General features: G+C 50.5%; 4 protein-coding genes across 4 annotated transcripts; 2 read left to right on the plus strand and 2 right to left on the minus strand.

Annotated features, from left to right (window-relative positions):
- Positions 1–3,691: 3,691 nt before the first annotated feature.
- Positions 3,692–4,378, plus strand: JR316_0013489 (uncharacterized protein; the record flags this gene model as incomplete). The annotated part of the gene is made up of 5 exons (XM_047899079.1): positions 3,692–3,804; positions 3,853–4,047; positions 4,097–4,202; positions 4,261–4,304; positions 4,363–4,378. The coding sequence occupies 5 exons, from the start codon at positions 3,692–3,694 to the stop codon at positions 4,376–4,378; spliced, it is 474 nt and encodes a 157-aa protein (XP_047741841.1).
- A 3,600-nt stretch (positions 4,379–7,978) lies between these two features.
- Positions 7,979–8,295, minus strand: JR316_0013490 (uncharacterized protein; the record flags this gene model as incomplete). The annotated part of the gene is made up of 2 exons (XM_047899080.1): positions 7,979–8,230; positions 8,281–8,295. 2 exons carry the CDS (start codon positions 8,293–8,295, stop codon positions 7,979–7,981), a joined length of 267 nt encoding a protein of 88 aa, XP_047741842.1.
- A 2,486-nt stretch (positions 8,296–10,781) lies between these two features.
- On the minus strand, positions 10,782–11,634 carry JR316_0013491 (uncharacterized protein; the record flags this gene model as incomplete). The annotated part of the gene is made up of 2 exons (XM_047899081.1): positions 10,782–11,390; positions 11,440–11,634. The coding sequence occupies 2 exons, from the start codon at positions 11,632–11,634 to the stop codon at positions 10,782–10,784; spliced, it is 804 nt and encodes a 267-aa protein (XP_047741843.1).
- A 6,801-nt stretch (positions 11,635–18,435) lies between these two features.
- JR316_0013492 (uncharacterized protein) lies at positions 18,436–21,728 on the plus strand (the record flags this gene model as incomplete). The annotated part of the gene is made up of 2 exons (XM_047899082.1): positions 18,436–21,370; positions 21,424–21,728. 2 exons carry the CDS (start codon positions 18,436–18,438, stop codon positions 21,726–21,728), a joined length of 3,240 nt encoding a protein of 1,079 aa, XP_047741844.1.
- Between the last annotated feature and the right edge of the window lie 5,155 nt (positions 21,729–26,883).

The following is a 26,883-nucleotide window of genomic DNA, read 5'->3' on the forward strand; positions in this document are numbered from 1 at the left end:
GGTGCGAGGAGAAGAAGTTGACATACGCCGACAACCGAATTTTGCGCTTGGTTCGGAGGTGGCCTTGGAGGACAGGTGGTACGTCAGCGCCGATTACAATTGTCCTGGTGTTTGCTACTTACCATCGTCGTTCCAGTGGCCATCCTGTCAAACCAACGCTTTCGCATCATGAATGAACTCGCTGTCGCGTTCTGCGGGAATGTTGCTCATGAAAGGTGCGTCAGATGGGGAGCATTGTGAGCACACTGTCTTGCAAGGGAAAATGTCGCGTTGACGCTGCGAGGAGGCGTGTCAGCACCAGCATGTCGGGTGTTCTTACTACTCACCATGGCATCGCGTTTGACGGGCTTGGCTGCCGACGAGAGGGGCTTGGATGGACAAGACAAGAGGGTGTTCTGTCAAGGTGCGTCAGGTGTTGTGTGACTGCAAGGATTACCTTGCGAGGCGGAAATGTTGCGTGGAGCTGTGTAGCGACGAGGCAGGTCAGCACCACTGCATCGTTGACCGTTTGAAACTTACCGTGTCGCGGTCAACTGTGTGTCGTTGACTCGCTGTTGGTAACGCCGTCAGCGCTGTCGTCATCAGAAGACAGGCATCAAGACTTACCGTGATGATGCAGATGCTATTGGAGACGAGAACGCTGGGGGAAGAGGTTGTGAGACTGGACAAGGTAGAGAAGCCATTTTGTGTGTTTGGCTGTGCCAAACAACCATTGTTAATGTGCACGGTCGCCACTCTTGAGCCACATCGTTCAATAAGTTCTTGTCTTGCTTTTCTTTTTTACACAATGCTGACAATTCTCTGCAAAGTGTGATTCGATTTTTGGACGTCCGCGGTGCGCCATTGCGAGGTTAAACAAAGGTATGTCCCGTCTGTGACTTTGCTGATCCATTATTGACACGATGTTGTAGTTTTATCTCGACACTATATATCGATTTCCAGTGAACAGGACAGCAATTTTGAGGTCATATCAACTGTAAGTTGAAGTCTCGTACTTGTTTCAAGCCGCCCTTAACCTTTTTACTCAGATTTTGCACTCGTGATGCTCTGACGCAACATATCAACGTCCGCCGAGCTGGGGTGTCGTGCCGCGGCCCTTGCTTCTCAAGACAATGTATGAAGTTTCCCTGATCCTCTGGATGTGTACGACAGCACATGATTTGGTAAGTACTCGGTGTCATGTTTTTCCTGACCTATACTTATGCTCTTGTCACAGTTTTAACCCAAGACGATGTATTGACATCTGCTGAGCCGTTTGGTGCTGGTATGCTGACTATATCATGTATATCGAGCCTCTGCTTACCTGGAATTGTTAGTTATGTTCCCGACGCAATGTATTGCTTTCCGGCGGCCTGGATTGACTTATTACGGGTGAGTTGAATCTATTATTTGTATCGAATCTCTGTTTACCTGGAACTATGGTCATGATCTCACTTTGCGTATCGCTTTCCGGTGGCCTGGATATTGGGTCCATGGCGATATCAAGTGGTACGCACTGCGCCTTGTAATGACGAATCGGGCGTTCTCAACGGCATGCTTCTCAACATCACGTTACGAATCCGGCCCATCGTCATCGTCAACCCCCAAATTAAGAACATCGACTGTTCACTTCACTACAAGGAGTGTTCAAGCCGTCTTTGTTAATCATGCGGAATTGTGTTCGGGTGCGTATTCCCCTTGTCATCATGCTCTCTCTGAACAGCCTTATATACAGACCTCGTGCAGCATGTGTTTGTGCTAAACAACACCACCGCCCTGCTCTGCGTGCGCAAATTGTACAATAACCATGTCGCGATTGCTATCGACGTCACCGTCGTCATTCACATTGGAGGAAGAGCGGCATTGAGGGTTTGGTTGATTTCCTTGACAATGAAAACTACCTGCACAGACTGACCAACGACGTCAAACATGTTCTGCGCAATATCGACGCCACGACGCTCATCGTGAAGGACATGCTTTGGATGGGAAGCATGCCGGATGAGGTGTGCGGTGAGTTTTTTTTCTTTCTCAACGCAAAACACCCATCGAAGGACGCCCACAAGACCCACACTCTTGTCGAAATCCGCACCACCAATCACATCTCAATTCAATCCCCATCCCGACCTTCGCTGACACCGAGACGCTCTCCCCCCAAGTCATCTCGACCTTTACTGGGGCCATATCGTGTAAGGATAGTGCAATCTTCAATTGCATTGTCGATACGAAATGGTACGCTTTGCAGTTCAAGAAGATTTCGGGGGGAGGGGAGGTCGAGGAGCCCCGCATGCTCAACGGTGTCCTGCTCCACAAAATGTTGCACACCCGGTACACCATTAACGGTTAACGTACTCGCCGTACGAGCCAGCGGCCGACTCAGCGGTCTCTTTACCCACCACCACCTCCTGGCTCTCGTCCTCATGTACGGCCGTTGTATCTTGTTTCCCCCCTCCTTGAGAGCAAGATTGTGTGCTAGCTTTACCTCACTCACCGGCTGTAGTCCGCGTGTCATCGTCGCCTTGTCCATTTCAGCGCAGTCAAACTGGAACAAAAACGCGAATGCGAATAAAAGAAACAGAAAGTCGCACAACCAGACTCCCCGAGGCGATACAAGTGTATACACGTACTCAGATCTGAACATCGATGGTCTCTAAACATGGTAGACACGTGTGGGTCTGTGGGGGAATGTACTGGAGGTGGAGATGCATCGTGTTGACGATCTTGAGGATACGCTGAACATCAGCGCAAGGGTTCGAGATGGGGGAGTTGTGACGGAGTACGCGTGTTTGCGGGAGATCGAAGATCGTGAGTTAGTGGTTGTGTTTGTTCGTCTTTGCTTACCTTCTTCCTTGTCCTTTCCCGCCTTCAAGCTTCCTTCTTATGCCACTTCTTAGCATCCAAAATTTGTCCCGCTGAGTCAACACCCGCCCCGCTGCCGAGGATAAAGGTGTCCGCTAACGAAGACACTTTATGTGACCCAAAAAAACATGTCCGCCTCTTTCCTCCCTTGCTTCCCCTCCCCTCTATTCCACTCCATCTCCTGCATCTTCTCCTCCAGATGCCAGGCACCTCAAAAAATCCCATTATATCGCGTGAAAAGGCTTGGTTGATAGCGAGATTGACTCACGAGGGATTGCTGTTGTTACGCCTTGACTGCGGCCTTGTACCATGGGGGTTGGTAAGGTTCTTGCCGGGTTCGTGTTGTTGAGGTTGAGATGATAATGAGAGTTGAAAGAGGGGATGCTCGGATGTTGTGGGGTGTTGTGGTTGTCTGTGTGAGTGTTCTTTGTGGATATCAAATGCCGGCTAACTGTGCAGTTGAAAGATTGATGACAATGGCTAGTAAGCAACGTGCGACGATGGACCCAGTATGCGTTCGGAACAGGTCGAGTAAGAGCAGGTGTTGTGGGTACCTTTTTCTCATCCCGCCCCTCCTCCTCTGCTCAGCTCAGGGGGTCTCTCCCCTCTCCTCTGCTCTCCAATTTTCTCCTGTTCGCTCCACCTCCAGGTAAGCTAACACTGAGCTGGGGATTTGCCGCCGCGACTGACAACTTCTTTTTGTTGTTTGAATGCCAGGTCATCATCTGTGAAGACCCGAGGTAAGCAAACCAGCACAGGCGCGTCCAGAAACTCACCTTGACACCCACACAAACCCTTTGACACAACGGCGACCTTACCCGTGCAGCTGGTGAAGAACGACGTGGTGCCGTCATTAATGAGTCCCAGACATAACAAAGTCAAGGAAAAACATTCTCACTCACCTCTTTCCGACGCGTTTCTTTCAGTCAGCAGCATCTCAAAGGTCATCGTGTCGTCTGGTGCCCAAAGGTGAGTAGTCCAGCACAGACGTTTTCGGCTACTCACCTTGACACATAGACGCCACGTCGATACATTCAAGCCGCTCGACGCACACAAGACCCCTCAAAACGACGACCTCGACTATCACAACGTTGTCAGTGAGTCCCAGTATAATGAAATGACAAAAAACTGCGCACTCACCTCATCCCGACGCATTTCTTCCAGCCAGCCACCCGTCGAATGCCAGGTCATCGTTTCGGCTGACCCCCAAAGGTGAGTGATTGTGCACAGAAGTTTTTGGCTACTCACCTCTGACACATAGGCGCCACGTCAACACAAGCACCCTTGCCGCACACAAGACCCCTCAATACCACAACCACGACCATAACCAACCGCGTTCGCTGGTGAAGATGCACAACAACATTGTTGTCCAAAGACACAATATAACGGACACGCACCTCATCCCGACGCGCCTCTTTCAGCCAGCGGCTTCTTGAATGCCAGGCCATCGTGTCGTCTGGTGCCCAAAGGTGAGTATTAATGACTCTGGTATGCTGTGTGCAGCGTACTTAAATTCTCTCAAATTAGTGATGCGTCAGTGTAGTGGAATGTAAGTTGTATTTTTTTCTATACACTTTTTTGCATATCTCAATCTGTTTATACACACCATCTACCACCCCGCATGTGCGTATGGCGCATACACAAAGAACCTCCGCCTTTTGGACCCTCGACCAACCTACACCGCTTCATCCTCGTATTCCCATGCTCCCCTTTCCATCGAAGACCTTCCAACTCATCGGTACGTCTACATTTTTAGCTTCGCCGATACTACACACTAACACACGATTAATATAATCTTCAAGTGTCTTTGGATCGTTGAATCCATCGTGAAGACAGCCCCGCACCTTGTGTGAGATTGCACTGGCAGGACGGACACTAGGAGCGTGTACCAACCACCAGGTGAGCTATCTTACATTATTGACATCCTTAAGTGGTCTCTAAGAAAATAGCAATTCAGCATTTCAGGGACAGGAACTCACCGGTTTGAACAGACGGTCATGACGTGTTGTGTATGTCCTTTTGATTTTTGCTTTCAGACAACATTTAGCTTATACACATGAGATCGTATGTACGTCCGCGCAAATGGAATGTCAATTTGTTCTCCAGATTCAAATCAATCCGAACAGGCATTGGAGAACAACAAACAGAAGCGACTTTACCGTGCCAATTTCGCAACGGAGCGTTTATCAAATCAATATGCCGCTCCTCGTCTCCCCATCCGTTTTTACACCACTTTTCAAACGTATGTATTCAGCTTGATTCTATATATGGACTAGTGCTAATTATCTGCGTAGCGTTGCCTTGAGAAACTACTTGGATTATGGAGGATGTCTTGTTTGAAGGAGACACGTGGAGGCTCTCCCGAGCCGTTTCACGCATTTCACGGGCTTTTGGAGAGTCAAAAGACGTTGAATTAGACACGCCCCTATGTCAGTATGTAATAAAAACTGATGTAATGTTCGGAACTTGTGTTATTGCTCGCGTTTTCATGCGGACGGACATGCAGGTACACACCCTTTAAATGTGTTTCTGTGCATGTATTGCCGTTTAAACGATCATGCTGTCCTGTATAGCCCTCTAGTTAGGTACTTGTGTACTTTTTAAGACGTGAGTGAAATGATAAATAACAACACTCGTTGCAGCATGCTACGTACATGGAATGTGGTTCTGCATTGTTCTCGGGGATTGGAGGGGTGGGGCATTTTGAATGGTGCATTTGGGTGGGTGTAGATAAGAGATTTCGGTGTGGATGTGGTGTTGGTGTAGTGTAGAAGAGATGCGGGTGTCTTGTACATACCCTCATCGTCTAATCGATACTCTTACTCCAATATGCTAATGTTCAGGAGCCCCTGATGGATGTTGTTTTCTTGATTCAGTCTGTGAGTGAGTGTTAAAGTTGTACTGCAGCTGCTAATCCGTTGTGGAAATCAATATCGTGGAGTTGCATGCAGTTAAGCGCCGAAATGAACAAGTTCTATATACATATAATTGAATGCACAAATCTCGTATAAAGACGATCCATATACCTACCAGCATACCAAAGATTTTCAAACACTCCAAGGCATCCGCAAAGCACAACTTATTGTGCAATTCCATCCCATGTAACCGGATTCTCTCCTCCTCGCCCAAATCGCCGTTACACGACATTTCAATGCATTTTTTTTTCGATTTTGATCCGATATGGTACTAGGCTCGGCTATTCATAATGTCAGAGCGCACTAGCGGGGACACTGTGTTCAATTTTCTGCATCCAAAAGATGGAATATGTACGCACTGCAACGAACACGAAATGTGCAAAGCATCAATTTCTGCTCGTAGTGTACGTACGTGCATACGAGTCTTGAATGCGTGAATTGAATACCGCATTCCACAAATCACAGTAAATCAAACATAGCAGTTTACCAACTGCACCAGAACGCCGTGAAATGCACATTGGATAAATTGGTACATACACACCAACCCTAAAACCTGCTACATATATAATTGTATTTACCAACCCTAACCAGCCTAATCTGTGCTTTTATGGTATTATCAAATCCTAACCAACCCTAAAATCTAAACCCTAAACCATCCTAATCTGTATTTTTGTGGTCACCACCAACCCTAAACTATAAACCCTAACCAACGCTAATATGTGCTTTGTGGGAGCCTCCGTCGTTAATATGTAAAAAAGCTGGATGTACTTGAATCAAAGTTGAACAAAGTTGAACATGGATCAAAGCCACACACTCGGTTTCAACGTACCTGGGCAGTAAACAAAGGAATACAGTTGTTCCATGGATATTATGTGTATTAGCATACTATGGGCCGATGTGGAATATGTAATATAGAGAGAATCAAACACTCACACGACTGTTGGGTGAAAAATGAGAGTGGCATTCGTTAAGCGCCCAAAACATACGCCGTGAGTACTAATGCGACATTAGCGGCGACATTAGGAAAGCGAGAATGCATTGAATTGAGGGTACGGGGATCATATACCTCGTATTTCCCGTCCGTATTTTGCACGTATAGCAAATAATGGTTGAATTATACACCTCTGACATATTACAAGTCTAAGCTAAATGAAAAAATCAGTATTTTCTATGAATTGAAATTTAATGGATACTCGCCATAATCACACCTCCCACTTGTCATTTTCTAGATTCGTGTTAATGACACATTCAAATGAAAGATATATTTGATACTACTCACACATTCAATAGCAGTAACATGGTACACCGATAGTCAGACTCGAAACGATAACTCAAAATGTCAAGTCATCTATCCTTCCCTCCTGCCCCATTTCGCTGTTTCTCACCTTTTCAAACGCCGTTTCTTCTGGAACGCATGTGAGTATCTCTGCCTATTACCATATGTATCCGAGTGACGTGAGTTGGGATGCTGTGTAGACGGACAATTAGTGGACTTGAGATTGAAAGCGAATGAAGGCACACCTACGTTATCCTTGTTTTCTGGAACTCCAAGCGTGTTTGCATAATCTGTCCTTGTATGAGTAAAGCTGGGAGAATATATTGTATACTGAATGACGTACAATGGTTGATAATGTCCTCAGCAATTCTGCAAGAACTAATCGTCGTGATACGCACCTAATATCCATGATTTTGTATGTACATACCATTCTCATACGGCCGCCACGCGTTCAAAGTATCTAGGTATTCAATTCAGTGTATTGAGGTCGTATGAGAATGGTATTTCAAGTTGATACACAACTCACTGGACTTGGATATCTGAATCTCGATTCTCAACCCTCCTCCATCCCCCATTCACCCTAGCTCTCATTTGCAAACAATTTCTTTGCTTCCAGGTGTTTGAAATATTCCCATCAGTCCTAAACATAATTACAACACCTGTCAGTGGAGATGTAACTGAGAACGAAGGAAGTGCCAACAAAATTTTTATGAATGCGTGGAGAACCTGGACATTGGTTCTGAATGGAGAACGGTGCTTATGGTTGTAATTGAGGTGTGTTGCATGTTTGGGAGACTTGGGGGTTACAATACCTTTATCTGGGTGGCGCTCATAGGGAATCTAGAGCTGAGTGCAGTCGAAATTGAACCGACACCTGTTTGAAGTTGAATCCCAATACACCAATTCACATTCACATCTCATTCTTCAACACCAGCCTTCTGTGCAGGCTACCCTACCCATCAAGACGCCGCGGGATACGAGTGTATGTTTTGTAGGACACTTGCAGGTAAGTAATACGCTGTTCGACATGGATATGCGTTGACACGTAGCTGTTTGCGACAGCGACAAGCCTCTGCCAGCGGCGGACCGGTGTTGAAAATGTAAGTTGTTCCGTGTTTTGCTCGTCGGGTACCACTCTTGATTGACCGCCCCATAACAGTGTTGAATCGACCTGGAAGTCGACGCCGGCGACGGACAACGACGCCTAGGTAAGTAAATCAACGCACTTTTTGTTGAGAATCTGCCTGAACTGACCTTGACACGCAGCATTCTCTGCAATACAGTAGCTGACATCCAACCACACCTTCTTGTCCATCATTCCAAGCAGCATACACGCTTTTGGCTTGCACAACCTTGGATCCGGCGATGTTGAAGTTGGATGAGGGCGAAGGGTGGTACCGCTGGAGTGTTGCGAGGTGAGTACACTGTATAACACAGTTAACAAAGCGGACTCACTAGAAACCCAAACGTTTCCAGTTGGTACATATCTTATTATAGCCTGCTCTAGTATTGCTTGGATAGCAAATTTGATGTTAATATGGTGCTACAGAACCCGGAAGCCCGCTGCAACACGTACTCAGTGACATTCAGCGCAAGCTCGTAAGAACGACGTGGTGTACGTATCATGGCCGTTTGCTGCATTTTGGTCATTTGAATGGCATCGGGGTACACAATTGGGTGCAGTGATGTCCGGTTGAAGACTTGGTGGTGCGTGGTATAGAGATAATGGTCAAAAATGGGACAGGTTCACGCTGAGCCGTGAACCTGCTTATTTCTCACATTTTGACAGTTTCACAAGTGCTATGGTATTATTTGAGTACTACAGAGATGAATTAATATGTCCTGTACCTGAATTAGTGCGTAAATAAAGTTGAGTGCGGCTGAGCAAAGATGAAAGTGTCAAAACATGTTAAGCGCCCGAATACACCCTCAACGAAATCAAACAAAAATGAAGAAATACCTGAATGTTAAACTCATTTCGTAGACTCCCCTGTACAGGTAGACTACGCAGTACACCCCTTAGTACTCATACCATCCATAGAAAGTCAACAATCACAAAAGTTTTATCAAAATTTTCAACACACGTACATGTCCACATCCTCTCCCTCCCCCAATTCGCAATTCCAGCCTGTTTCCAACGTTTACTTTCGTTACAGGTCTTCTCGGGCACTAGCGGGGACATGCTTGGCTCGGATATACTGCCGTTATGCGCCCTAGAAGGTCAGAAGAAATGAGGGAAACAACATCGGTCCCATTGCATTTTGGAGGATTCAACTTACCTGGAGAGCGATTCTGCGTCGTTTCCGCGTCTGTCCCGGATTTTGGAGCCTCTGAGTACGTTGTTGGTGGTGCAGGACTGCCGATTGTGCCCGGATTAATGATTGGTAGGTCGGAAATTTTGTTCTAGTCGCGTATCGTTGTGCGGAGTCATGATTGGAATACCCTCATCATTCCAATAATGCTTTTACCTAGTGTACGTCTTTTTCAATGTAAAGTAGCCCCTGATTGGAAGGGGAGTCGTTACCTGGACTGTCTGTATGACTTTGGGATTCACTGTGCCTGGCGTACGATATTCAAGTTTACATTGAATACGAACATCAATTAAGCTCCGAGAATGCACATCTTTGCATACAACGCAAATAACACTTTAATCAGAGATCACATACCTATACTCGGCTGATATAGGAGTCAGCAGGTTTTAGGGTTTAGCCGTACGAGTCTTGAATGCGTGAATTGAATACCGCATTCCACAAATTGCATCGCGATACGTTGAAATGGGGGATATTGGTCCAGATCTGCGCAACGGCCAACCGGTCCAGCATCGCGTAACACTGCAGCAAAAGACAAGGGAGTATATTTGGGCTACTTCCGACATGCAGCGGACACTAGTAGGTATATAAGGACGACTGACCTCGGCAATACCCTTCATTCCCTCATCCCCTCTCTTTTTCCCTCTCAGAGGTGTCCAGCACTTGTGCCCGCTCCCTTTTTATATGCCCCCTCCGACAAGTCGATGTTGACGGGCGTTGCAGCAGGTGTCTGACGGTGGGCGTTCTGGAGCATGGACAATGGTGAGCCTGACGGTGTGCAATGTGTGGGACAACACTGACGTACCTTTGCCCATTGTTGCGGTTTAGGGTTTCCGCGCGACGTGGCCGACGACACGGTATGTATCCTTTTCTTGCATTCTCTTGCTCTGCCCTCCGCTCAACGCCATTCAGCTCGCCCTCTCCGCTGTCCTACGCCTCGCAACTACGTGAATGCACCGCAACACCATGAGTATCGGAGTCCGCCCTTGCATTCTGAGCCGCTCCTGACCATCACCCTCGTAGAACATTATTGCCGACGAGTGAAGGATCTGGGAGGTAGGATTTAGGGTTCTCGGCAAGAACGTCAGAAGTGTCTGCAAATGCGGTGCGAAGAGGATAGGATGTGTGCTCGCGAGCGGTGTGAGTGTCGAGAGGAAGGTGGATAGGTAGTGGTAGTTGGACGTTTTTGGTCGTGAGAGTGCGTATGTGTATGTAGAGGAAGATGTAGATGGGGGAGGGAGGGGAGCGTGTAATGGTGGTTAGGAGAGCGCGTTGGAGAGGGCTGGGAGGGTGTTGAGCATTGGTGAGAGCAGGGAAATGGACTGTGCGAGTTGTGTGGCGTCTGCTGAAGAGAGGAATGCTACGGACGCCAGGAGCGCTGCATGGCGGACCTATTCAATACCATACGTTGTATAAACCACCACCACTACCACAAAAACCCAGCCGTCAGCACCTTCCTACCGAAATTATAAAGTAAAGCAGACACACCTCGATATTCTCTGGATCCTGCAAGCCGCACTGAAACACACCGAGCATGGCATTGATCTGGAGGTCCATCACAAGGTTCGGACATCCCGCAAAAACTCTATACGCGCTCTCCCTCAACATCCACCCGGGCACCGCACCACCACCCACACTGCCTGAACCCTCCTCACCTCCAAGCCCCTGTGCATGTGTCATACTAAACGCCTGCGCCTGCAACGCATGCCACGGTCTACCCCTCGCCATCCCCTGATTCGCAACATCACATATCATATCCACCGTCTTCCGCCTCACACTCCCTGCGCACTCATGTGCCAATGAGAACAGCAGTAACCGCTCGAGGGGGTTGAGGGTCTGATGCGAGAGGTGGTCGTACAGCAAGGAATGGTTCGCGTGTGTGGTGTGCGAGGGTATGTGCTGCTGTTGCTGCTGCTGTCGGTGGTGCTGTTGTTGTTGCAGTTGTTGGTGGATGTCAGGGCCGGGGGCGGGCGGGCCGCCATTATTCACTGTGAGAACAGGTGCCGGGAGGAAGAGGCGGCGGCGGAGGAGAATGCGCGAAAGCGAGCGCATCGTCTATATGCACGGATTCAGGAAGAGATAATGTAAGCAAACACAGACAAACACAAAGGCTTCCTCTGCCGCGTGTCGTTGTGGGCGGCGAGTGGACGCGACAGCGGGACGGCAGCCGGCGAGGGGAGGCGGCGCGGCAGCAGCGACAGGCGTCGAGTGGAGGAGGCGGCGGCAGCAGCGGCCCGGGGGTGGCGGCGCAACGACACGCAGTGGCGAGCGCAAGTGTCGGGACAGCGAGCGCAGGCATTGGGATGGTGAGCGGAGGCGTCGGGGGCGGTGAGACAGGCGGGAGGCCGGCCTCCAGTGGCTGGCGTGTACGAGTGGAGGCTGGCCTCCACTCACGCGTACAACGCGCGTACGAATCGAGGCCGGCCTCAGGTGGCCTCGACACGTTTATTTTTAGACGGAGGCCGGCCTCCAGTGCCTGTCAAAAATTATTTTTAGACGGAGGCCGGCCTCCAGTGACCTCCATCAATTTGGAGGCCGGCCTCCAGTGGCCTCCATCAATTTGGAGGCCGGCCTCCATAAATTACATATTTAATTATGTAGCACCTCCGTATGTACCAAATAAAATATTTTAAAAGTGCATTTGGGGGTTTTTGAGGTCGAGAAATCCGAATCTAGCATCAGATTTCCGGAATTCTAAACAGGAGGCCCAATGCAACGAAGGCCCCCCCTTCGGGGGGGAATAAGCCTAGGGTTTCAAGTACGGAGTTATTTCCACATTAACGTGTGATATCTAAATTAGAGGTGCAGATGCATAGAGCACGATGCAGCGGTTGGATGTTGCAAAGTTGTAGCCAGGTACATTCCTGTTAAACACTATTCCACACATGTTTACTGCATATAACTGCAATTGAACAGCACTCCCGGACACTATACCGCTCACACGAAAATGCCAATGGAAACCCATGAAATATGCACGTAACGTATCCTCACCTCCTTTCCCGGCTCGATTTCGCCATGCTCGATATTCAATCAGTTTCCAACTGTCCAATGGCACGAAGATATATTTATAGACTTGCCTGGCTGTCGTTTAAAGCCATAGGGAAGTGGGAACTTTGCAATTAGCCTCTGTAGGAGATGCTTCATTTTTGTTTAATTACTATTAAATAGACTATACCAGCCGGTCATCGATTGTAATATACAGTGTAGAAGAGGAGCACCATTCACTAACCATTAACATCATCATTCCCCATTCTCCAGCGAGTCATCAAATGGATATTGTCCGTAACGGTGAGTTGCACCCACCCAACAATGTGCTGCTACTCACTCCGCTTCTCGCTGCACAGACAAGGCGTGATTTCCTTGAGTCAGGGCTCCTATGATACGCAGACCACTGACGACGCACCTTGACAGGATGTCCTTTAGACCCATCTACCATGAGTTGATACGAAGGTTGCTGGAAATGTTCAAGACGGTGTTGACACGTCAAATGATGGTAAGTAGCAGAATAATAACTGTCATAGTCTTTACTGACATACCTTGGAAGTGGATTCCCCACCCGCCTCTCTCACCGCAAGTTGGATCGACCGGACTATGGGGGACAAAACATGTGTCCTAAATCCGCTCCTGATGTCTGTGCCACGGTGAGTGTTGAGAGCAACTGACGGTGCTTGCTGGTTAATCTGACGCTTGCTGGATAGGCTGAACGGCGACACAATAAACGAGGTAAGCAGCCGATGACTATCATACAATCTACTGACGCACTTTGGGAGTAGATTCCCCTTGTGATTCTCCTCTGCCCGCCTCTGTAACGACCAAAAACGACGCCTGGCCCCTACCCAGCAGCGAGGGACACCCCTCGCCATTGATGCAGAGTAGGCTGCAAGGGACGAAACACAGTCTCGATGCTTTTTGACTGTTCCGTCCCGCTCTCGAGCTTTCGGCCGCCTCGACTGTTGAGGGTGAATAACGATGGATACGGGTCGATGTGATGTCTGTGCCACGGTGAGTGTTGAGGGCAACTGACGGTGTGAGCTGTTTGATAAGAAACTTGCTGGACAGGTCAAAAGCAACAGCGACAACGGTAAGCAAAAGCATGATGATTGTCATACAACGCACTGACGCACCTTGAAAGTAGATTCTCCCCTGCCCGCCTCTGTAACGCCCAAAAAGACGCCTTGGACATACCAACAGCGAGCTGCGCCTGTTGCCATCGATGCAGAGTGGACTGCGAGGGACAAAACACGGTCTTGATGCATCCTGACTGTTCCACCTCGCTCTTGGCGGGCCACGGCGACTGTTAATGGCGAATAACGGTGGATGGTGGTTGATACAAGTGTTGAGGGTAATTGGCATTGTGCGTTGGTTCTTACGGTACGTGTTGGATGACACAGTGAGTACTAGGGCGACTGATGGTGTGAGCTGGTTGATATGATACTTACTAGGTGGGTTGAAGGCAACAGCGATGACGGTAAGCAGCAGAATTTCGACTGTTGTAAGCTTTACTGTCGCTGAAGTGATGTTCCCAGTTAGTTGTATCCAAGAAACTACAAGGGACAAGACGCACTCTTGATGCCTCCCAAGATAGGTTGAGAACAACGACGATGACGGTAAGCAACTGTATGATGACTGGCATAAGCTATACTGACGCACCTTGAATGTGAATGATCCATCCGTGATGTTCCCTGTTAGTTGGATCTACCGGGTTACAAGGGAAAAATACAATCTTAACGACATCCCGCACCTCTGCCACGGTGCGTTGAAGGAAACTGACGGCGGGTGGTTATTGATCTGATGCTGGCTGGATAGAGTGGCAACACAATGAAGACGGTAAGCAGCTTCCCAATAACTGTCATGAAATTTACTGACCGATTTTCGAAGCACACCCTCCAGTTCTCCATCGAGTTCTGAGACTACCATGACGGGATTGATGCAATGATAGGGGTAGATTGCGATGGTAAGTTGCAACCACTCATCGACGGACAGATGATCAAGCGGTTTGGCAGTTTCAGCAGCGTGCACATAAACTCGCAGTGTTGGGGAGACACCCCATGCGCATATATGCGCAATTTCGATGACTGTGCTCAAGTGTTGCAAAAGATTCATTTGATCATTATATTATACACATATATTTTTGACACAGAGGATACAATGTATATAAACACTGATCTACTTAAAGTTGTTTGTGTACTCTGGAGTCTGAACAAGAGAGATAGATATTGGAAAATCCATTGCCATAGGTGCTACAGTCAGATTCGGGTTCAGCGAGCAACATCACTGTCATTTTGCTTTGTCAGAACGGGTGAATGGTGTGTAAGTAAGAAGAAACCGGAATAGGTGCGGGAGCGGGAACGGCGGGAGATGTGTTGAGAGGATGGGGAGGCGTCAAAAAGATGGGCGAATTGCTAGGGAGTAGGGGGTTGATCGACAAAGAAGTGGAAAACGTTCGTTACATCATACATACATACTCGTTCGTGCTCTGTGAGTTATAGAGATAGATGTCGGCACACCCAATACCGATTCCGTTGCCATTACAATCACCGTCAGCAAACACGAGCGATTTCACTGTTGTTTTTGTTTTGTCAGCAGTCAGCATGGGTGAAAGGGATTGGTAGAAAGGGTCCGGTTCAGGTGTGGAACCAGCAGGACATTTGTCGAGTAAGTGGAGGCATGTCGAAAGAGAAGACGGTGTGGTAGAATCTCGGGTTGTGGCAAAGAGGTGGTTTTAGCCTACAATTGTGTCAAAAGAAATAACTACTTGGATAACAGCGGAAATGACGAGACATGGCCCATAGTTGTCCAAACTTGTATGTCCTTTCCAAGATGCCGGTGTGCGAAGTGAGAATGAGTGCTGCTGCGCTCTGCGAGAGCCACATTTGCTCTAGACGCTCACATCAATCTCTGGCTAGACAGGGAACCCGTTATTAGTCAAATATATGCGTCATTTGATGGATATTTTTGCACCGTTTGATGACATCCATGGTTGTCTAATTCATACATTCATTTAACAATGAGAATTTGAGGTCCCTATGCTATGCTACGTGATTCACGCGTTTGGAGTGTGTGAGATATCATGCTCACCATTTACAGTGTGTTTCACGGAGCGTCGAGCAGTGTAGTTTAGAAAAAGAGGGACAAATGGTGCCGGAAAACACACTTATGGTTCGGCACGCCATGTACGCGTTAACAATAGAGGTGTTATGGTGTCCACCCAGCACACGGTGGAAGAGGGTTGGCAGGCAGGGGGTTGCGGAGAATCCCATACACGGGCACTGTGTGCATCCGCAATGTGTACAGCAAGGATAAAAAGCCCTAATCTTAAATTCGCGATTTGCGTCAAACACACACCCTGTCATTGTTTGTTATACGTGGTTTGTAATGTGGAACGGAGGGTAATCGACTCGGAAGCAAAGTTCACCATTTAGCACTGTGCAGGTGAGTTTGGGAGGGTTTCGATGACGACATGAGCATGGAAACAGGAGTAGGGGTGCGAGACCGAGAGCAATGATGTGGCATAGGCGGGATGGGGTCTGAAAGTTGAAGGGCACGGAGGATTTAGAGGATAGAGGGAGCAACTGCACTGTACTGACACCTTACAAATGCACGATCACGCTGCGTACAATACACCAAGAGTCGTTAGTTCACTTGGTGTAGCTGCCGCGGCGTCGATGGTTTTTTTCACATGGTTCGGAGTTTGAATGTCCTTGACAACAGCAAGGACAAACAACGCGACTCTTGGGCGGCGAGTATTGGTGGCGGCAGCGGCAGCAACTGCGGCTGCATGGGGGTGGCGGCGGCAGCGGCGGCCCGGGGGTAGCGGCGAGCAAAGACGTCGGGCAGGTGGCAAGGGCATGCGTCGGGATGGCGAGCGCAGGCGTCGGGGGCAGTGAGACAGGCGGGAGGCCGGCCAACAGTGGCTGGCGCGTACAAGTGGAGGCCGGCCTCCACTCACACGTACGTTGCGCATACAAATTGAGGCCGGCCTCAGGTGGCCTCGACGCGTTTATTTTTAGATGGAGGCCGGCCTCCAGTGCCTGTCACTTTTTATTTTTAGACGGAGGCCGGCCTCCAGTGCCTGTCAAAAGTTATTTTTAGACGGAGGCCGGCCTCCAGTGACCTCCATCAATTTGGAGGCCGGCCTCCAGTGGCCTCCATCAATTTGGAGGCCGGCCTCGGTAAAATACACCTTTAATTACATAGCACCTCCGTATGCACAAAATAAAATATTTTGAAAGTGTATTTGGGGGTTTTTGGGGTCCAGGAATCCGAATCTGGCATCAGATTTCTGGAATTCTGAACAGGAGGCCCAATGCAACGAAGGCCCCCCCTTTTGGGGGGAATAAGCTTAGGAAGAGATAATGTAAGCAAACACAGACAAACACAAAGGCTTCCTCTGCCGCGTGTCGTTGTGGGCGGCGAGTGGACGCGACAGCGGGACGGCAGCCGGCGAGGGGAGGCGGCGCGGCAGCAGCGACAGGCGTCGAGTGGAGGAGGCGGCGGCAGCAGCGGCCCGGGGGTGGCGGCGCAACGACACGCAGTGGCGAGCGCGAGTGTCGGGACAGCGAGCGCAGGCATTGGGATGGTGAGCGGAGGCGTCGGGGGCGGTGAGACAGGCGGGAGGCCGGCCTCCAGTGGCTGGCGTGTACGAGTGGAGGCTGGCCTCCACTCACGCGTACAACGCGCGTACGAATCGAGGCCGGCCTCAGGTGGCCTCGACACGTTTATTTTTAGACGGAGGCCGGCCTCCAGTGCCTGTCAAAAATTATTTTTAGACGGAGGCCGGCCTCCAGTGACCTCCATCAATTTGGAGGCCGGCCTCCAGTGGCCTCCATCAATTTGGAGGCCGGCCTCCATAAATTACATATTTAATTATGTAGCACCTCCGTATGTACCAAATAAAATATTTTAAAAGTGCATTTGGGGGTTTTTGAGGTCGAGAAATCCGAATCTAGCATCAGATTTCCGGAATTCTAAACAGGAGGCCCAATGCAACGAAGGCCCCCCCTTCGGGGGGGAATAAGCCTAGAGCTTTGGAGGTGGACAGAAGCCACGATCTCTTGAGGATCAGAGCACCGTGAGGGGGGGTGCGACACGGAGAAGGATGGACTAACCAGTACCAAAGAGCTTTGGTACTGACGGCCCACGATCCACGACCAAAGAGCTTTGGAGGTGGATAGAACCTGAGATCTCTTGAGGATCAGAGCACCGTGAGGGGGGGTGCGACACGGAGGAGGATGGACTAACCAGTACCAAAGAGCTTTGGTACTGTTCGCCCACGATCCACGACCAAAGAGCTTTGGAGGTGGATGGAGAACAGGAACACTCTGGGGGTTGCGATCAACAGGGCCCGCGAGCGGTCACGTGATTAATTGAAACTCCGCTCTGGGCGTTTTTTCAACATTCCAACGCTAAGTCCACTTCCTTCTTTAGCACGCACGCACACTACAGAAGCTCTTCTGTAGCACGCCGCGTCTGCCATCCCAGAAAGGTTACAGAAGCTCTTCTGTAGCCACTCTGGTTCTTCCCTGCCCCGACGTTTGACACTTCACGTCAGCCGTCCGAGAATCGTTACAGAAGCTCTTCTGTAGCCAGCCTCGTTCTTCCCTCCACCCCCATTTTCGACTTTGCGTGTACCATCCGAGATAGGCTACAGAAGCTCTTCTGTAGCCGCCCTCACTCTTTCCTCCGCCCTTGTTTCCAAACGCGTCCACCGACACCCACGGCCCCGACCTCTGAGAACTACAGAAGATCTTCTGTAGCGATCTGAGGCGACTGCAGAAGCTCTTCTGCAGCCATCTAAGGTCATCGACACCCTCCCAACCGTTCAACCCGCTCTCTCCTACCCCATCGCTCTCTCCTCCCCCGTCGCTCTCTCCTCCCCCATCGCTCTCTCCTCCGCCCTTGTAGCCAGACGCGTCCACCGACACCCATTGCCCCAACCTCTGAGAACTACAGAAGATCTTCTGTAGCGATCTGAGGCGACTGCAGAAGCTCTTCTGCAGCCATCTAAGGCCATCGCCATCGTCCTAACCGTTCTGCTCTGCCCCCACCGTAAGTGTTCACGTTCGTTGCCCACATATGCTTGTTACTTACTCTGCTGCAGATGTCCCAGCAAACCCACATCGATTGGGCCCAAGGGTCCGCGTTTGTCCAGAAGGGCACCATATACGTGTCCCCCAACTGCAAGCGTGTCGTCATCATCCCACCCGCTGAGGTCGACGTCACCAACCCCTTCGAACAAAAGGCGACACGAGCAGAACCTCGGCGACGAGACCTGGATTTAGAGGGCGTCAAACAGCCAGTGCGCTGGCACGATCAGTACGGGTGGATCGCCTTCATACCCTTGGCGCCATCATTCGTGTCCTTGCCGTTTAATTTTTTGTGCTGGTCTCCAAAGATTTTGCGCAATAAACCGCACAAGTCTCCGGCCACGTATGAAATGGAGTGGCACAGCGTAAAAGAATGGCGCCAATTGGATGAAAACATAACCCTTCTGTGCGAAAAGATCCGCTTATGGTGTCGCGTTCCTGGAACCCCACCTCCTAGCCCCAAAAGCTTCGGTTATGATCTCAGGTATAGCTCTGAAGCAGACGCGCAAAGGAGCTTTGAGGCCACCCGAAACGCGTTTATCCTGTGGATGGGCTACCTGTCGTATCTTGTCGCCCAAAGTCGTCGCGAGATCTATTCAAAGCACATCAAGCACGATCCCAAAAGCCCCGTCCCTGCATGGCATGAACGCCTCCGCGCTGAGCATCCTGACATCTCAGAAGTATGGCTGGATGGCTTGTATCATTCCAACGTATTTTCGTTTAACGCCAGAACCCCTCGTGTCGGCATGGTCTACGAGTTGAGCAGCACCCACGCGACACGCCCTCCCATCGAATGGCTTCTGGAACACCATGTTCCAGTCTATTATCCGTGGCGGATGCGGGAAGAGGAAATCTTCCTCACCCATAAAATACTCAATCTCGAACTTCGCCCCCCGCGCGACTTGTTGGCGGCGACACTTACAGACCTATTCAAGTCAATGGACGTGTCTCTCGCAGCCGCCTTTGCGCGCAAATTTTTTAATAAATCTCATTCGACGGAGGGCCTCACGATGAAGTTGCTGGGAGATGAGTACTCCACTACTTTGGTGTATTCTATCCTCAGTAACGATTTCGCCCACAACTCAGAGGCATTGGACCAGCACATGTCCCAGCCGTATGAAGAATTGGAACGGAAGCTCCAAAAGAGAGACGAGGAACAGCGTCAGCTCGCCATTGACAGCGCCAACCTGCCTACGCTGCGCATGATTGAACTGGCGAATGAAAACCACAAGCTGCTGACCTCCGTGCATGACGACTGGGATGCTTACTGGGCTGCAAGGGTGGAAGAACGGCGACGGATTCTGGCCAAAGAGACGCCAGAAGCTAGACAGGCTCGGCTGAACCGAGAGAACAACCCATCGGTGGTACGTAGCAAAGTATTTGTCTGGAAAACGCTGGTGTCCACAGAGGGAGCCAGCGTTTACATGCGCGAACACATCGCAACGTCACGAAACAGCATCGAGGAGGCCAAACTTCGCCCACACCGCAAGGTCTACAACGGTGTGACCGACGAATGGGATCTCTGTCGAGATTTGGAACCACCAGCCGAGTTGGCAGGCGCATCCGCAATGTTGGACCAGCGCAATCAGGCACAGACAAGGCCTGCTAGAGGCCAGCATCGCCGCGGTAGAGGTGTACGTCCCGCAAAACAACCCAGGCAGCACCCGAAACCAGCACCTGCCGAGGAAGAGTGGGAAGGCGTACCCTGGTACGACACCATTGAACCTGACCCCGATGCGCCGGTGGCCTCAACGTCGGCCCTTCCCCCCGCTCGTAATCCTTCCCCACCCCCTTTGCCTCCAAACAACCCGCCTGTCATTGAGGTTCCGACACCCTCGTCATCGCGAGATAGACCCCGCCGCGCACCCACGACACCCCCACGGCCCACACTAGGACGCCGACCGCGCAGTCGCTCGCCAACACCCCCAGAGGTTGCAACGCGCTCTCGCCCACGAGCACGTCGTTCCCCAGAGAGCGAGTCGCGGGTCCAACAGAGCCCCCCTGCCGTCGTCGAAGATTTCGAGATGGAGGAAGCAGGCCCATCTGTTGAGGATGAAAATGCGGATGTTGAGATGACCACGGACGCGCCCGCCACGGATGTTGTGCAACCCCAGCCCATTACACCCGACAACGATATGGTCAGATGCCTGCGCCAATCTTACGGCTACCTCCCTGGCACAACGACGACGCCCTGTGCCGCTGCAGACTGGGATGAACTGGTCGAAACCTTTGGGTTTACAGAGTTACTTACCCCAGAAGTTGCCCTGGACGCTCAACAACACATCAAACAGTTTTATCTGGCTTGCATTGAACCCACAAGCACAGAAATGCCCGCCGCCCTCTCTGACCTCAATACGCACAGCCTGACATCCCTGTCTCGTCTGCTGGACCTCTCGCAAATACACCGCCCCCATGAAAATCTGTTTGTTTTTTCAGAACCTCGTTCAGAGGAACACGAGTGGATGTTGGGTGTCGAAACGGCGGAGATCGCCCTTTACGTGTGTCGGCTCAGGTTAGAGCACTCCTGGGCTCGCATCGACTCCCTCACAAAAATGCTGCTGGAGAGAGGTGTGCCCTGTCGCACTCTCATGGGCATTGAAATGTCGGGTCGCTGCTCCACTGTCCAGGAGCCGTACACCCCTCGATCTGTCCGCCCGTCAGCGTATAAATTTGGTGTTGATGACTTTGAAGCATACCGATTGCAATGCGAGAACATCATCAAACACCAACAACACGGTCGGGCTGCCTTGCTGAGGGGTGGATTGGTGGGTAGGATAGCCAGTGAGTTTCTGAGCGTCGACGATGGGCTGGCTGGCCCCTCTAAGGAAATCATTCAGAACCGGCAGGGGTTCATCGTGCCAGCTGGCGACACGACTTGGTGTTATTGCGACGACCAGCTCACCGAGAACGAGCTGTCCATTATATGCGGCACCTACACGCTGTACACAGGTATGTTTTCCTTGTTTATTCTCAATTTTATGCACTAACAACATTTTTCTCAGCTACTAAAGGTCAAATAACTGTAAAATCGTGGTTCCCTCCCCCGAACCTGTGGCAGGTGCCCCCCAGCATGAACGGATCACAATGGGTGGAATGGACGCCTGCCAACGAGGCATGGTACCGTGAACGCGTAGAAGACATCCGCACTCGGCAGGCCCAGCCATTAACAAGAGTGCAATGGAAATCAATATTGCGCGGCACTCCTCCCAGTAGGAAGCTTCTGGCGGCAGCGTCTCAACGAGCTCAGGCCTTTGTCAACGGGCACGTACCGGTGGTGCCAACTTATCGTGTTCGCCCAGGCCTGTAGTTACATTGTCAATGTAAGTGTTTTTTCATTTAAGAATAGCCCATTCTAACAAAAATATGTAGATATATGCGTGTTTTTTTGGTCAATATGTCATATAAATTTATTTTTTGGTGTCTACACAAGAGAGCTCGCGTGAGATATATACAAGTTGATATCAGGGTAAGATGACTAGTTATAAAAAATCTAACAAAATTACAGTACAGCAAGGCCGAGGTGTATCAAATACAAAACAGCGAAATGGCAGCGACAGGAGGCGAGTAGAGGCAGCGCGGCGGCAGCGACAGGCGGCGACGGCGGGACGACAGGCGGCGACGGCGGAATGACAGGCGGGGAGGGGAGGCGGCAGTGGCAGCGGCGGCCCGGTGTGGCGGCGCAACAACACGCAGCAGAGTGCGTGTCGTGGTGGGCGGCGAGTGGACGCGACGGCGGGACGACGCGCGGTGACGTCGTGACGACAGGCGGCGACGGCGGGACGACAGGCGGCGACGGCGGGACGACAGGCGTTGACAGCGGAATGACAGGCGGCGAGGCAGGCGGCAGCGGCAGCGGCGGCCCGGTGTGGCGGCGCAACAACACGCAGCAGAGTGCGTGTCGTGGTGGGCGGCGAGTGGACGCGACGGCGGGACGACGCGCGGTGACGTCGTGACGACAGGCGGCGACGGCGGGACGACAGGCGGCGACGGCGGGACGACAGGCGTTGACAGCGGAATGACAGGCGGCGAGGCAGGCGGCAGCGGCAGCGGCGGTCCGGTGTGACGGCGCAACAACACGCAGCAGAGTGCGTGTTGTGGTGGGCGGCGAGTGGACGCGAAGGCGGGACGACAGGCGGCGACGGCGGGACGACACGCGCTGACGGCGGAATGACAGGCGGCGAGGGAAGGCGGCAGCGGCATGACAGGGGACGAGGAGAGGCGGCAGCAGCAGCAGCGGCACGGGTGTGGCGGCGCAACAACACGCAGCAGAGTGCGTGTTGTGGTGGGCGGCGACTAGACGCGACGGCGGGACGACGCGCGGTGACGTCGTGACGACAGGCGGCGACGGCGGGATGACACGCGGTGACGGCTGAACGACAGGCGTCGAGTGGAGGTGGCGGCAGCAGCAGCGGCCCGGAGGTGGCAGCGCAACAACATGCAGCGGCAAGCGCAGGCGTCGGGCAGACGGCGAGCGCAAGCTTTGGGACGGCGAGCGCTGGCGTTGGGACGGCGAGCGCAAGCTTTGGGACGGCGAGCGCTGGCATCGGGAGACAGGCGGGAGGCCGGCCTCCAGTGCCTGTCAAAAATTTATTTTTAGACGGAGGCCGGCCTCCAGTGCCTGTCAAAAGTTATTTTTAGACGGAGGCCGGCCTCCAGTGGCCTCCATCAATTTGGAGGCCGGCCTCCATAAATTACACATTTAATTACGTAGCACCTCCGTATGTACAAAATAAAATATTTTGAAAGTGTATTTGGGGGTTTTTGGGGTCCAGGAATCCGAATCTGGCATCAGATTTCAGGAATTCTGAACAGGAGGCCCAATGCAACGAAGGCCCCCCCTTCGGGGGGGAATAAGCCTAGACGCGTGGAAAGATTTCGAAAGACGGGTGCGTTGGCGCCTGTACTTCTCCTTTATACAAAAGGAGTCTGATTATGATCCTGACTTTGAGTACGAACGCACTCCCAGTGAATACGTACCTAAGTTTCCGCAATATATCGAAAGAGGGTTCGCTCGCGGTGAAGCTTTTGTATCAAAAGCAATTCTTAATATTCCGCCCGAACAAGACAAGGACATTAGAAAATCGTTCAGTCCGAGTTATTCCTTAATCGAAAAGTTTTTACTGGATAACGACTATGTTGTTACTGGAACAGATAAGAACCTAGGCATCGCGGTGTCCGAACGAACCTGGATCATTAATAAATGTCTCGAATTACTTAGTAATCCGCTCGATTACGAGTGCATTACTCCCCTAAGAAGAGACAAATTCTTTAAGCTACAATGCGATACTGCTGTAGAACTAGCTAACTTTGCGCTAGTTAATAAAGTGCGATACTACGGCCAACTTCAACACTTCTTGCGGTCCAACGCACCTCCATACGAGTTAGTTGGCGGAAAGTGGAAGTGGGATGATAATAATCCAGTGAAGGTGCCTGTCTTTTACGGGATACCCAAAATTCACAAAACACCCGTAAAGATGCGGCCTATTATACCGTGTCACTCCGCGATTCAAAATCCCGCGGCCAAATATTGTAGCAAAAAACTTAAACCGCTTATCAAGGCGGCGCCATCCATTATACATGGAACCAAAGACCTGGCGATAAAATTAAGTAAGCTCGAGTTGAATACGAGTCGTCAGTACTTTATTGTCACTGGCGACGTAGTTGCCTATTACCCGAATATACCAATCGATTCATGTCTACAAATTGTGTCTGATATGTACGACGAGTATTATACGGCCGAAGAGAATAGAGCATGGGATGAAGATCCCGACTACGTCCCGATTTCACCCGATGAACACGAACTGTTCAGACGATGCTTGAGATTCGGAAATACTCAGCTTATAGCACAGTTTCAAGATAAATTCTACTTGCAGAAAAGAGGATTAGCGATGGGGGTCGCGTCTTCGCCGGACTTAGCCAATCTCTACGGCTGGCATTTCGAGCGCGCAAGTGGAATTATGAATCACCCGTCCGTAGCTTTCTATGGCAGGTACATCGACGATTGTCTTGCAATCGTTTACGCTTCTTCAGAACTAGAAGCCGTAAACATTATGAAGACTTTAACATTCGCCGGCTGTGTAATAGAATGGTCCGCTTCAAAGGCTCAGCCTTTCCTCGACATGCTTCTCTACATCGATTTTGCCAATAATCGACGTCTAGAACACATGCCGTACCGCAAGAGCGGAAACCATCAGGAAAGAATTCCATTCGTTAGCCATCATCCCATGGACGTCAAAAGAGGCACGTTCATCGGCGAGATGAGTAGGATGGCCACCCTCAGTAGTACTATAGTCCACTACCGAGATGCGATCAAACAACTTGTTGCTTTGTATATCGCGCGTGGTTATCCGAGCGGCTTGGTATCTAAATGGATGCGAGAAAACATCAAAGTACGATGGCAAAAACGGCTGAATGTCCCTGTCCGTGCGCACGAAGACGTACTTGTTCTCAAATCAGAATTTAATACCGCATGGAATTGGTTTTCCGCGCAAGAGCTCAAAGACGTACTTGTGGAATATTGGCAGAACTATATGATAAAAGCTGCCAATGGGTCGTTCGATGATGAATACCCCATTTTGTCCCATCGTACTGGAAGCCTGGAAGGGCCGACCATTCCCTATGAGGTGCTTACGCAAATCAGAGTGAGTGATCTGCCTTCTCCTTTCCATATGGTGGACATCAGGAAAATTGATGTCCCACGAAGAAGAATTCTTGTGTCGCGGAAACGCACCAAGAATCTTTTCGACTATACAAGTCTTTGGAAAAAACTCGTCGTTGAGAAGCTCGACAAGGATGTTCTTAATCCTGACGACAACGCTAATATGGCGCATGATATTAACAACGCCTCGAACGATTCCCGCTCCGGTGGGTCTCTAGTAGGGCCGCGCGAAATTGTGCTGCCAGGCGAAGTCGACGATGCTCCGTCTCCCATGTCTATAAATCTTCACGCGGGAAGTGATGATCCCATGGAAGGCGATTTGGAGTACGTCGAACGTCAAGATGTCCTTCTCGATAACTTATTCAGATAAAGCAGCACACGCTTAGATGTGTAAGGGTCTACACATAGGCCTTCTGCGGCGTGTCTAAACTAGACGTTTAATGCTAAAACCTGGTAATTCCTCTTCTGTTGTTGTATGACTTCGTCGAGGTTCTGTCCTGCTAGTTTGGGAGTGTAATTAGATTTCCCTTGGGGTCGCCCATCTAGTAAAGATCAGGCAGTACGCTGGAAACAGCTGGTCTGGGCCTTAGGGTATCCAGTCAGTGACTGCTCCAACGTCCCGATTCCGAAAGGACAAAGGTGGTTCGACTCGTGAACGAATGAAAATGCATTACTCTGATGGCTTGCCATAGCCGTAATGGATAAGTTCAGCACTCTTGCGTTATAATATTATTCCTAACGAAAACCTATATTTGTTTTCACAGGACTTACGGTCCAACCGCGCTCGTCGATGAGGGTATCGGCGAATATTCTTGGGAAGCGGTGTCCACATAACCAGTGGTAGAGAGTTTTTAACACATTCTAAAAAAACCCTAACCGTAAGTCGACTCGATTAATCTCGAGATACTTTGTTGTATTGATTATTCGGCGGTTTTGGCTTTAGCTAACCCTAAACCCTAAACCCTAAACCCTAAATGCCCTAACCCTACTAGCGTGGTAGGGTTGTCACATGACGTGATGAGTCACGCGACCTAGTAAGTCACATGACTCGGCCGGCATTTCGGCGATCAAGCCGAAATTCAAGCGGAGTTTAAAATTCGGAGATATTACTAATCCTCGGAGAAATTGCCAAACTTCGGAACAACAAAGGTGAAAACTCGCTCCGAGGTTTCTTTAACTTCGGACCTCGGATTAATATAGGTAAAATGGCTATATATGGACCTGATGAGCCTTATAAAAAGGCGAAAAAGTGGAAGGGAGCTTCTCCAAGCCCCCACTTTTGTCCACAAGCCTTAGGCCATCCAGCCTTTTCTAACCAACTCGCAGCTCGCTTCGCTCGCTGCTCGTTGGGCACCCTAAACCCTAAACCCTAAACCCTAAAACCACTGACGACAATGTCTTGCACCCAACGTGGTACACAGCGAGGAATTCTCTGGCAAGGTTTGTCAGCGCCGTCTACGATAATCATGGTGCGTCTACTCACTGTCATGCTCCCAGTGTACTTTAGCTTCAGATACATTCGACGCGTCCAACATCAATCCAACCGCATTACATTACGAATCGACTCACCATGGCGTCGCATTCTGCGGACACACAGCAGACGAGCCTGGTTGGGAGGACGTGATGTCAAGGTGCGTCATTACCATTCCACGTGGTGGGTAATGGGCGACTGTGCAGCGAGGAACGGGGCCAGCACCAGTGTGTCGGATGAAAAATTAGCTCTTATCGCTCACCATGACATCGTGCTCAGCGGGAACGGCTGCCGACGAGATGGACGCGACGAGAGGACTTCGGAGGGCACGTA

The sequence above is a fragment of the Psilocybe cubensis genome (assembly GCF_017499595.1).
Source record: "Psilocybe cubensis strain MGC-MH-2018 chromosome Unknown contig2, whole genome shotgun sequence".
In the NCBI taxonomy this organism is placed as follows: Eukaryota; Fungi; Basidiomycota; class Agaricomycetes; order Agaricales; family Agrocybaceae; genus Psilocybe; species Psilocybe cubensis.